Source organism: Petaurus breviceps, unplaced genomic scaffold (assembly GCF_028583685.1).
Source record: "Petaurus breviceps papuanus isolate PSGF00001 unplaced genomic scaffold, PetGlider_PUasm1.0 37, whole genome shotgun sequence".
Classification (NCBI taxonomy): domain Eukaryota; kingdom Metazoa; phylum Chordata; class Mammalia; order Diprotodontia; family Petauridae; genus Petaurus; species Petaurus breviceps.
In genome coordinates, this window is record NW_027186296.1 from 34,173,656 (window position 1) to 34,185,761 (window position 12,106).

The 12,106-nt window shown below is 41.9% G+C and overlaps 1 protein-coding gene across 1 annotated transcript in view; it reads right to left on the reverse strand.

Moving 5' to 3' along the window:
• Positions 1-401: 401 nt before the first annotated feature.
• Positions 402-12,106, reverse strand: part of NOX5 (NADPH oxidase 5) — a 44,592-nt gene continuing 32,887 nt past the window's right edge. The window contains exons 11-17 of the mRNA XM_069098212.1: positions 11,824-12,003; positions 11,145-11,189; positions 9,718-9,842; positions 8,608-8,692; positions 4,885-4,984; positions 4,385-4,551; positions 402-3,833 (exon numbers count right to left, since the gene is read on the reverse strand). Coding sequence (XP_068954313.1) covers positions 3,702-3,833; positions 4,385-4,551; positions 4,885-4,984; positions 8,608-8,692; positions 9,718-9,842; positions 11,145-11,189; positions 11,824-12,003 — 834 coding nt within the window. The 3' untranslated portion in view covers positions 402-3,701. The remainder of the gene's footprint in view (positions 3,834-4,384; positions 4,552-4,884; positions 4,985-8,607; positions 8,693-9,717; positions 9,843-11,144; positions 11,190-11,823; positions 12,004-12,106) is intronic.

Here is a 12,106-nt window from a genome sequence, read left to right on the forward strand (position 1 = left end):
TGTCTGTGACAGTACCCTCGGGGCTCAAGGTCACTCTCTAAGACAATAAGCTACAAAACAATTGCCAGTATGCATCAGAAGAATGTTTCTGTATTGGGAATTCCCTATATCAGTGAAATGATAGGGCTGTACCAAAAAAAAAAAAGTGAAGTATTCCTGTGTTTCTGAGACTGCAAATAAAAACCTCCTAGATACTGGGACAAAAATGGAGGGGTGCTCCCAGAAGAGAAACCTCCCATGTTATCATCCACTGGACACCATCATCAGCCCAGGATGAACTCTAACAGGAAGGTAAGAAAGGTTGATATCTGTCCCAGAAGCGTCACTATGATTCTGGCATCTTTAACCCACATATTCTCCCTTCTCCTCTGGAAGTAGGCAATGTAGTCTAGCAGAAAAAATGACTTTAGAGCACAGTAAAGTTTTATTACAATGTAAGAGAATTTCAGGGCACAAGCTATATGCAATTGAAAATGACTACTGATAGACATTCTTACTGGTTAATCAGCTTAGCTCAGCTCAAGCTTACAAACACTCACAGGCTAACACTGCCAATTGTAGATGATGCTTCAGGTTCCCAAAGACAGATGTTCTCTTGGTTTTTGCTGAAATATGTTCCTGGGAACCCCTCTGTAAAGTAGAATGGGGAAGAGTGGGCATCATCACCTCTCCCACTCCATTCACTACCCCAATTTGGGGTAATTGTCTGCCTGTAGATGTATCTTTCCACCACTAGATGACGCTGGTTCTGCCAGTGCTAAATGCTGAAGAGATTATTTCAAGTAAGCTCATAGGTGACATCTAGGACTAAATGAGGTGGGGAGTGGTGTTTAAGGAGTGAATTATCAGTGTTGTTTTTTTTTTTCCCAATCAGGAAAAAGCATAACAACAAAATACAAAATAGCAATAACTACACTGATGGGACTAAATTGTTACTGAAGACTCTTGTCTGTGTCCTCCAGAAGGAAGTGTATAATGGATGGGACACTGGACTGGGAAAGAGGAAGAATTAAACCCAACTCAGGCATTAATTAAACCCAAATCAGGTGTGTGATCCTAGGCAAGTAGTTTAACCTTTCTGTGCCTCAGTTTCCTCATCTGTAATGTGAGGAGGTTGGACTAGATAAAACTTCTATCCTTTCTGCTCTCTCTATATGATCCAATATTATCAGCCTCCCACTCCCTCCCACCCCCACCACATTCCCACTCCATAGTCTGCCTTCCTGAACTAAGTTTCTTTCTTAGGTTCCCTTCTAGTCTCCAGATGAGAAAGGTCCTCAACCATTTGGGCTCAGAGTTTACCCCTCTAGTTTTTCATTGGTACCACAATGACATTTCAACTATCTCTTTTACCACTGACTATGCCCAAAGGAATTCCTAGAGTCCCATTATCTACTACTATGTTGCCTAGCACAGATAACCTTAATGCTTCCACAGAATCACAGGATTTGACATTCGGAAGGAACCTCAGTGGTCATGTAGTCCAACCATATAGAAAAGGAATCCTTACTACAACACACCTTGACAAATACCCCAATATAACATATCCTAGATATATGCATCATTTTCCTTCCTTCTTTCCTTCCTTCCTTCCTTCCTTCCTTCCTTCCTTCCTTCCTTCCTTCCTTCCTTCCTTCCTTCCTTCGTTCCTCTCTCCCTCCCTTCCTCACTCCCTTCCTTCCTCAATCCCTTCCTTCTTCTTTTATGCTTCCTTCTTTCCTCCTTCCTTTGTTCTTTCCTTTCCTTTACTTCTTCCTTCTTCCCTCCATATCTTTTCTTTCTTTCTTCCTTTACATATGTATATAGAGCTTTATAGTTTACAAAGCACTTTCATATACAGTATCTTATTTGATCTTCACAACACTTTGTGAGGCAAGCAGGGTACATAATGTCATCACCAATTAACAGATAAAGCTGTTGTATATATATAAAACTGATAAATGACTTGTGCAAGGTCACTCATATCCAGTGAATGGCAGTCAGGGCTAGAATTCAGGTCATCCTACTTTGAATCCAAGGCTGTATTCCCTATATACCATTGCATTTGGTCTTTCTGTCCCTTTGAACTATTTAATCAGATTCTGTCCCATGTTCTGAACTCAGATGAAGGGGACTGTGATACATATGATAGCATATCAGGCCATAACTTTTCAATCTTCCCAGCAAATAGTTCTCTTAGTCTCTCTGTGTCTCTGTTTCTGCCTGTCTTTGTCTTTCCCTCACCCCTCCTTCCTCACTCTCTCTCTCTCTTTATACACATATACACATACACACAGACACATATCACTGGGAGTAAGAAGCATGATCCAGTGAAAAGAGAGCTATAAGGTAGCCAGTAAGACCTGGGTTCAAATCTCATCTCATAATCATACAGGTTATATGACCCTAGGCAAGTCACTCAGTACCCCTAAGGAGTCCTCTAAGACTCAAGGTTACAGAACAGTTACTGAACTGTATTAGTAGGGGGAGTTTCCTCATGGGGAGCTCTCTACCCCCAATTAAATCACAAGTCCTGTCAAAAAAGGAAAAAAAAATTTAAGTATGTACACACATCTGCTGACATGCTGTAGATGGAGCTCCTCCTGCTGAGACTCTCTCCTGGGGACTCTTCTACCTACCTGAAAATCCCAAGAAAGAGAATTCCAGAAAAAGCCCTTGGACTTTGCTCCTCTGAGAATGTTTTTCAAGTTTTGCTTTGTGTTTTGCTGAATGTGGTAGGCACGGACATTCCCAGGATTTCACTACTTGTGTGACCTTGGACTAGTCATTTCATGCCTTTGGGACTCAGTTTCCCAATCAGCAAAATGAGAGATAGAGAGACAGACAGACAGAGACAAGAGAGGTGACTATATGTTTTGAGTTTTGCAAAGTACTTTATAATATCCCATTTGATCCTCACAAATATTCTGTAAGAGAGCTTTCCCATTTTGCAATGAGGAGACTGAGACTTAAGTTATTCTACTTGTCCAGAGTCACACCACTAGTACTTTTCAAAAGTGGGATTCAAACTCAGGTATTCCTGACTAAAAGTCCAATATGCTTCTTACACTATAATGCTGCTGTTCAAGAAAGAGAAAGGGAGACAAACAGACACAAAGATTCGGAGAGATAGAGACAGAAAGAAATACATGGAAACATGCAGAGGAAAAAGAAAACAGACAACATACAAATAAGTGGAGATTTTCTCCATGTGAATTGAAAATATCTTTCCACTTGTCTATTTGTTTGTCTTTGAGAGAGCATAGATTAGGCATAAATTGAGGGTTTGGGGAGGGTCTCTCTGAAGACTATTTTAAAAGGTAAACTTGACCTGAGATTCTCCCTGCAACTGTTTTTGCCAATATGTACATATTCCCTTTCCATCCCAGCCAGCCTTCAGTCTGAGATGGTTGAGAAACATATGTCAGCCCTCCAAAGTTCTAGAATACAAATATTCAACAATATATTTCCTACCCTATTGTGTTCGAAATGAAATCTATCTGTTATTGGTCTCTTTAGTTCCATCAGGACAAGACAAAATTTGGAGATGAACATTAATACCTCTACTTTTGTGTTTGTCCTTCCAGGTAGCCCGTGTGACCATGAATTTGATCAAAGGTGGCCATTTTGACGTTCAATAACAACAATACATCACCATTAAGTTATTCCTCCAATAATGACAGTTTCCTAAATCCTAGTGAGAAAAGCTTGTGGGCTTGGTATTAGAAAGTCTCTTTGAAGAATCTGAAGTTGCGCTGTTCACAATGACTCTTCAGCACCTTGGCCAGAGCTGGAGACCCACAGAAGAAGACATTCACTTTGCCCTTGTTTTCTGATGCCACCTTTCGGAACACCTGAAGCCGAGGATAAGAAAGAAGAGGAAGGAGTAAAGGAGACTGGTCACAGATTTAGAGCAGGAAGAGAGCTTAGAAATAACCCACTTCAACCTCCTAATTTTGTAGATGAGGAAATTGTGGTCCAGAAAAGTGAGGTGGATTGAGATAGGTAGGAAATCTTGGTTGAAGACTGAAATTAAACCAAATCCCTGTCACTAACTCCATGACCCTCCAACAAGGCACATAATTTTAGCTCCTGGGTCTTCTTCTTTCTCTACTGGAGTGGCGTCTTCTCTCTACCATGTGCCACAGAGCTTATAGGGACCATAGCATTGCTTCCATATGATCTTAAATTATAGCAAAAGGCTTGCTGAGTCCTATGCATGGTTCCTCAGTTTCCCTATTTTAGAAATTGAAAAGATCATCCATATTTTCCCTGGGAGAGAAAAGGTGTGGCTCTGTGGGTAAGTTCTTAGATGGAAAGGAGAACCACAGGATAGTATGAAAGTGGTAATGTATGCAATTAGTGTAAACTGTAGTATAATTCTATGATACCATCAGGTCCTTACTTTGCTCCAGTCTGGTCTCCCTGGCTGGGTCCTTGTTTTCAGCCCAGTGATGGAATCTTTATTTTCTTTCTTGGCCAGGAGATCGAGTGCCATCTGTAGACCAATGGCCTTCATGTCATTCTTGCCCAGGGCTGAAGTCATGTACATGTGCAACTCCAGGAAATGGCCTGGGCACAAGAGAAGAGGGAACATGCTTTGAAGAGAGGCCAGTTCAACTGAGGTAGAACATGATCTAGTTCTACCCCTTCTGGTGTTTGATATAGCAATGGAAAGGCCCTGAAATGAATTTATTTAACCAACTAATAAGTTCAATACTTGAAAATATTTATGGTTTCACAAGTATGGGCTTTCCCCAAAACAGATCAAAATCTCCTTAGCACCTTCCTTGACATTTCCTGTCCCTACCCCATTCCCAATTTCTGTTTATTAGGGTGCACATGAGTGCTACCTCATTTGTAGGCCATACCAACCTCTGAGACTCCCTGACCATCTAAACTTACCTTCAGGCTCCTCTTCAACTTGTTCCATCTCAAGCTTTGTCAACAAACTCACAAACCATTCAAATGACCTCTGGTCTCGGTTGATCCAAATGAAGTCCACCTAGTGATATTAATCCATCAAGTTGGTAAATATACCATTTATTTTTTTCATTAACTTTTTCAGGGTTATTTCAGTGCAGTTGATTATCTGAGCACTTTCTATCCACAATTCTTCTGGGTGAAGAGTGTTTCACATTTATTCTTATATTTGCTCCTTATGACAACCACTTGTGTTACTACTACTAATGCTACTGCTGTTGCTGCTACTAGCTAGCTAACTAGCATTTATATAGCACTTCAAGCTTTACAAAGTACTTTACAAATATTATTTCATTTTATCCTAACAACAACTTTGAGAGGTAGGTACTGTTTTTATCCCTATTTTACAATTGAGGAAACTGAGGCAAAGAAAGGCTAAGTAATTGCCCAGGGTTACACAGCTAGTAAGTGCCTGAGGACAGATGCAAACTCAGGTCTTCCTGACTCCAGGTTCCTTGCTCCATCTAGATGCTAGGATTTCTTTACATTCATTGACCTATGATTATTATGCTTATTTTTAAGATGAGAAAACTGAGACCCAAATAAGTCATAAGATCATAAAATCAATATTTTGAGCCAGAAGGAAACGTGGAGGCCGTCAAGCCCAACCTACTCATTTTGCAGATAAGGAAAGTTAGGTTGAGAAAATTAAGTGGTTTGTTCAAACTCAGACAGACAGCCAGGACACAAATCTGGAGGTCCTGGTTCTCAACCCTTCCATTAGAATACCTAGCACTGTTTCATCATGAAACAAGATGATTTTCTGTGTCAGGGTCAATCCATTTAATTTTTTTTAAAGCAATTGGGGTTAAGTAACTTGCTCAAGGTTACACAGCCAGTTATTTTTGTGTGGGTGCTGAGTATCTGAGGCTGGAACTGATCCCAGGTCTCTTACTCACTGCACCACCTGGCCACCCCTAAGCAATTGGGGTTAAGTAACTTGCTCAAGGTTACACGGCCAGTTATTTTGTATATCTGAGCCCAGAGCCAATCCCAGGTCTCCCGAATCTGGGGCCAGCGCTCTTACTCACCAGCCCATTTAATTTGTTGCAGGTATAGTATAGTGGAAACTGTGCCAAAGCTGGACTGTGGAGAACTGGGTGGGAAGCCTGGTTGTCTCCCCTATTGATTGTCAGCTACTTGAGGGCAGGGACTATCCTTTTGTATCCCCAGGGCTTAGCACAGTGCCTGGCACATAGTGGGCTCTTAATTTATTAAATAGAATTAAAATCAGGAGAATAATACTTGGCAACCACTGAGTAGTTGTCAGGAAAGGGCTTTGTGAACCTCAAAGTGCTATCTAAATGTAAGTCGTTATTATTGTTAATAGAATGGGACCGTGTCAGGGTCCATTCTCTCTTGGTGCCAGCATGTTGCCTATAGCAAACAGAATCATGGCTTCTGGAAATAAAAAATCATCTAGTTGGGCCCCCTCATTTGGCAGTGGAAGAAACTAGGGCCTAAAGAGAAGGAACCTGTCTAAAGTCACACAGCTGGTTTGGCAGCAGAACCAAGTATAAAACCAATGTCAAAGGTCACAAATCTAGGTCTGGGAGGGACTTCCAAAGGCCATCAAGTTTAACTTCCTCATTTTAAACAGGAGGAATCTGAGGCCCAGAGAGACAGTGGGTAACAGAACCAGGTTTTGAACTCAGGCCTTTTGACTTCAACTTCTGTAACTTTACCACATTACCATGAGGTCTCTCTTAACTCTCAAGAAAGTTTACTTTCTGATCTAGATGCTTAATAAAGAGGGCATCTCAAACTCTGGGTCTAGTGAGTGAGTTTGGAGGAGGTCTTTGTCCATCTCTGGAAGCTCCCAGTCTGCTGGGCTTGCCACCTGCACTCAGCTCACAACCATGACCTGCAGCCTTGGCATAGCCCTGCACTCAAGAATGCATGGGAAAAAAACAAATTAGATCTGGTTGATGACAGGAATAAAACCATTAAATGTCCAAAAAAAAGAATCCATGGGAAACTCATCTATTCTCTGTCCAGGCTATTTCAAAAGAGGTGTTGGGGGTGAGGGGTAGTGGTGGAATAAATCCTTTTGTACAATGGAAGAATTAGAGCAGGGATTCTTAACCTTTTTGGTGACATGAACCCTTTGGCAGTCAGGGGAAGCCTATGGATTCCTTCTTGGAATAATGTTTTTAAAAGTACGAAATAAAATGAAATACAAAGAAAGTAAAAAACTAGTAAAAATAGGGAGGTAATTTTTTTTCTATCCAAAAACTTCCCAAAGAACCCCTAGCTAGAAAGAGTTTCAGAAGAGATTGTGAGAACCATAGAATTCTTCTTCTTTTTTTTTTTTTGGAGGGCAATTGGGGTTAAGTGACTTGCCCAAAGTCACACGGCTAATAAGTGTGTCAAGTGTCTGAGGCCAGATTTGAACTGAGGTCCTCTTGACTTCAGGACCGGTGCTCTATTCACTGTGCTATCTAGCCACCCCTAACCATAGCATCCCTACCACTACCAACAGCAAAGCAAATAGAACCTGCTTTACAAGGAGATGGGGTAGCTGATCATATACTCACTGCTATTCGAATGACTATCTTTCTCTTTATCCCTACTCCCACAGCACTAGACACATTTTCCCTACTAGAAATTTATTTCTTTGTGTTGATGAATTTCTATCTTTCAAAATGAGACACATAATTCTTTACTTAAATGTAAACTTAGGAGGCATTAGAATCATAGATTTCAAAATCTAATAGAGCCTCTCACTCAATGCAAAAGTTCTCTCTGCTGGGGTGGCTGGGTGGCACAGGGAATAGAGCACCGACCCTGTAGTGAGGAGGACCTGAGTTCAAATCCGGCCTCAGACACTTAACACAAAAACTAGCCGTATGACCTTGGGTAAGTTACTTAACCCCAATTGCCCTCCAAAAACAAAACAAAACAAAACAAAAAATTAAAGAAAGCTTTGGGGTGGCTAGGTGGCACATTTAGTAAAGCACTGGCCCTGGACTCAGGAGGACGGGAGTTCAGTTCTGGCCTCAGACACTTAACACCCACACAAAAAAACTAGCTGTGTAACCTTGGGCAAGTTACTTAACCCCAACTGCCCTCCAAAAGGCAAAAAAAAAAAAAAAGAGTTCTCTCTGCAGTGTCCTTGACAAAGATTCAAATACTTCTCGTGACAGAGAACTCATTCCTGTGAAAGCCAAGCCCCTCATTTTGTTGTATAACAACTCTAATTGCTATGCATAATCTAAATCTTCCTCTCTGCCTCCCTGGATCATACACACCTGCCAGTCCTAATTTTTCCCTCAGAAACTATACAAAATAAGTCTGATCCTTCTTCCATATGACAGCCTTTCCCATCTGTTTTGATTAGTTTAATCAAATGGTTTCTTCCTGATAGGTAATTAAGATCCTCTCACAAATAGGATGGATGGAACAGAGGAGGGTGAGAGCAGGTCCCCCAGGATAGGGCAGCAGGAGAAATTTGGGCATCTAAGAAAGCAGGATGGGGGAGGCAGGGCTGGGAGAGGGTGTGGGAAAGTAGTGAAGGGTTCCAGCGGGTAAAAAGTCATCTTATTCCTCCCTCTTCCTTTGTGAAGAATATTTTCTTGGGGTGTTATCCACAATTAGAGAAAGATGTGGTCCCAGGCACCCCACCCTTAAAAAACCATCTCTTACCTTCTGCAGCTTCATCTCACCATTCCTGACATCATCACACCATGAGTAATGGCAGTTGGGGCATTTTTGCTTTCTCTTTTGGTGCCTGAATAAAGTCAGCCAGAGAGGGACAGTGAGAAAGATTGGAAGCTGGGGTACGAAAAAAGGAGGAAAGAGGAACAAGGGAGAAGAAGAAAAGGGGAGGGAAGAAAGAGGGTGTAGTGGACCAAGATACTGAAGGAACCGGGTTGCTGGTTTTTTGTTTTGTTTTAAGTTAACCCCTTACACTCCCACAATGCTAGCTGTGACTATCATGAGCAAAGAGGCTATGGGCAGACCTGGGGCAATCTTTGGCCCCACGTAACTTAATCTGTGACTGGCTATAGACTCTTGGGGTATACACAAAATTAGTTTTTAGGACTTTGGTGATGAGCTCTTGAGATCCCAGGGAACCTCCTTTCTGTCTGCTTTTAATTTTCTTGTTGCCACTTTTATTTTCCTGAATTGCTTTTAATTGTCTTGGAAACTACTTTTACCCCTTGGATATTTGAATATGATTTAATTAAACAGGAAGTTTATTTGATCCCTCAAGCAATGAGTGATCCAATACAGCAGAAGTGGAACCCCAACAAGGATAGACTTGGAATAAGAAAAACAGACCAAAGAGAAGAAGGGGGCAAGATTTTCTCTAGATTTCAGCAGAGTTAGGGCTGGTATGACAGGTGAAATCTGAAATAACTGAGACAAAGGTTCAAGCTTCTGAGTGTGTCAAGTTGTTAAATAATGCATGCCAATTGTATAACAAGTCAGGACCAAGCCTGCTCAGCTTGGCATTGGATCCCGAATATAGAGGGAGACAGATTTTTTGCATTAAAACAGTTAACAGGATATAAACCAGGACACAAGATTAAATAATCTGATTTGTAATTGGAGGAAAGACTAAGGACTTTCCAAGTTGGAGGGAATGAATGAGTTTGGGGAGTTGGGAGCCAGGAGACTGAGCAAGTGGACTTTGCCGGATGTGAAACATTTATGAAGCTTAAGTTTCAATATAGTCAGTTTTACAAGATGGAGTCAGTTTGGTAACCACAATCCCCTCACTGGCAAGTCAGTCACAGATCCCCTACTCACCTGTACATAATGCTCTGCAGAATGGAGGCAAAAGGGGTGATGCCAATACCAGCCCCAATTAATACTGCATGTTCAGAAGCAAAGATCCGTCGGGTTGGAGTTCCATAGGGACCATCCAGGTAGCACTGGAAGGAGAGGAGGGAAGGGGTCGAAGTTCATGCTTCTCCTGGCTCTGGGAACATTTGAACCTTTGGGTTGCTGAGCAGCCCTGGCCCAGGCCTCAGGGACTCCCCTCTCCCACCCCAACTCTCTTGGGGAGGAAAGGTCTCTTTGGAGAAGTCATCCAAATCACAGCATCCCAGAAGCTTAGATTTAGGAGAGTCCACCTTGTCCAACCCCCTCACTTTGAAGATAAAGATTGAGAGATAGGAAGTGCTTTGTCTACAATAGCTAGGTCATACAGTAGATAGGTTTCTGGACTTGGAATTAGAAAAGGCTGAGTTCAAAGCCAGCCTCCAATACTTCTCTGTGTGACCCTGGGCAAGTCACTTCACCTTTGTTTGCCTCAGTTTCCTCAACTGTAAAATGGGGACAAAAATCACTTACCTCCAAGGATTGTTGTGAGCATCAAATGAGATAGTATCCATAAAGCACCTAGCACAGTGACTGGTCCATATAGGTACTATATGACACTATATAAATGTTAGTTCTTATTAGCTACTATTAAAATGCATGGAAGAGCAGAAACTAGAAAATGGATCTTCTGGGTTCAGTGTAGACATAGTACAGTAGAAAGATTATTGGGCTGGCTTCAAATCTGAGCTCTGCCATTTACTAGCTATGTGAAGTTGGGAAATTTACCATTTCTCTAGGTCTCAGTTTCCTCATCTGTAAAATGAAGGAATTGGACTGAGATGCCTCCAATCCATAATCCCATTATCCAGTAGCATGGCCTACTGGACAGTTTCCACTTGTTATGTCAATGAGGCATGATGTCACAAAGTCATGGAAGGAACTGAAAGGAACTTAGAAATCATCTAGTCCACCCCACTCATTTCACAGATAAGACAATGAATGTGTAGAGAAGTGACTGCTCTGAGGTCACACAAATGGTAAAGCCACTGAGGTGGAATCGGAATCTGTCCACTGACTTCAGAACCAATTATCTTTCTACTGTTCCATTCTGCCCCTCACTTTATAGAAGAGGAAACTGAGGCCCAGAGAGGCTATTACTTGCCCAATACCACACAGGTTAAGTAAGCGATGAGCTCAAAGTTGAACTCAAGTCTCCTAATTCTCACTGAGTGCTCCTTCACCCATGGGGATAAACCTGCCAATAGGCCACCATTGTAGCTTTGGTCACTCCCATCCTGAGAAAAGAATAACAATGTAGGTCCTCTCTGGGCCACATGGTTCACAACTTCTTTAAAGACTTTTCCTCAACCACCCTCTTCCCCACCATGCCCTCTTCTCTTGGCATCTCTTACCTTGATGTTACAGAATCGGTGATTTTCATTTAACTGAGGAAAGACCTATAAGGAACAGAAAGTTGGGCTGGTCCAGAGGGCCACATTAGCTGTTTTCCCTCTTTTTGGCCATCACAACCCCTTTTTTAGTGCAAGGCTTAGGAGGAAGCTAGAATAGTCCTAGCAGTATTTTTTAAAAGGTCAGATTTTTAAAATATTTAAACACTGGACACCAGAGTTATTATGAGGTACTGTATCTGTTTCCTTTGGGAACAATGCTTCTTCAGGAAGCTAGCAGGAACAAGAAGAAATAGATTTTTGCTACATCATGAGTGATGTAGATTAGAAGCATACTCATCTCTGCTATAGATTACCCACTCTTCCTCTACCCCTGTGAAATAGGCAGGGCTCCCCATTCACTATCACCTGGGTGTATAAACATACTATGATTATTTTTAGCTGAAAAAGGGGGCAGGGCTATACACTTCTTCTCCACAAATGGATGAAGGACTAAGTCCTATATCTTGAGGACTTTTAAGAATACAAATTTAGCAGGAAGCTGAACCTTAGAGGTTTCCAAAGTAGAGATCAGGGTATAAGAATGTACAGTCACCAGGGAAAGAAAAGTAATCGCTCTCCACTCCGAACCCCTCTGTCTCCTTCCTCCCCCCACAACCTTCTTCAAGTCCCAGAGTCTTACACTTCTTGGCTGAGGCTTCTCTTCTCTTTCCTTTCCACAGTCCATAAGGTCTTCCTTCTTTGGCTGGGGCAATGTCTCAGACTTGTAGCTCATCAGCTGCACAGTGTTCTCCATGCCAGTGGCCACTACTCCTTCAGTTGCACTAGCAGAATGAGCACTCAAGACCTGGACTTTGGTTTCCTGGAAACAATATTTTTCAGTGTAGGATGTTCTGATTTGCTTTCCTGCTTAGAAAGTCACCTCCTTTGGGTTGCCTTGCCTGAATGGGCATGTCCAGCTTTGG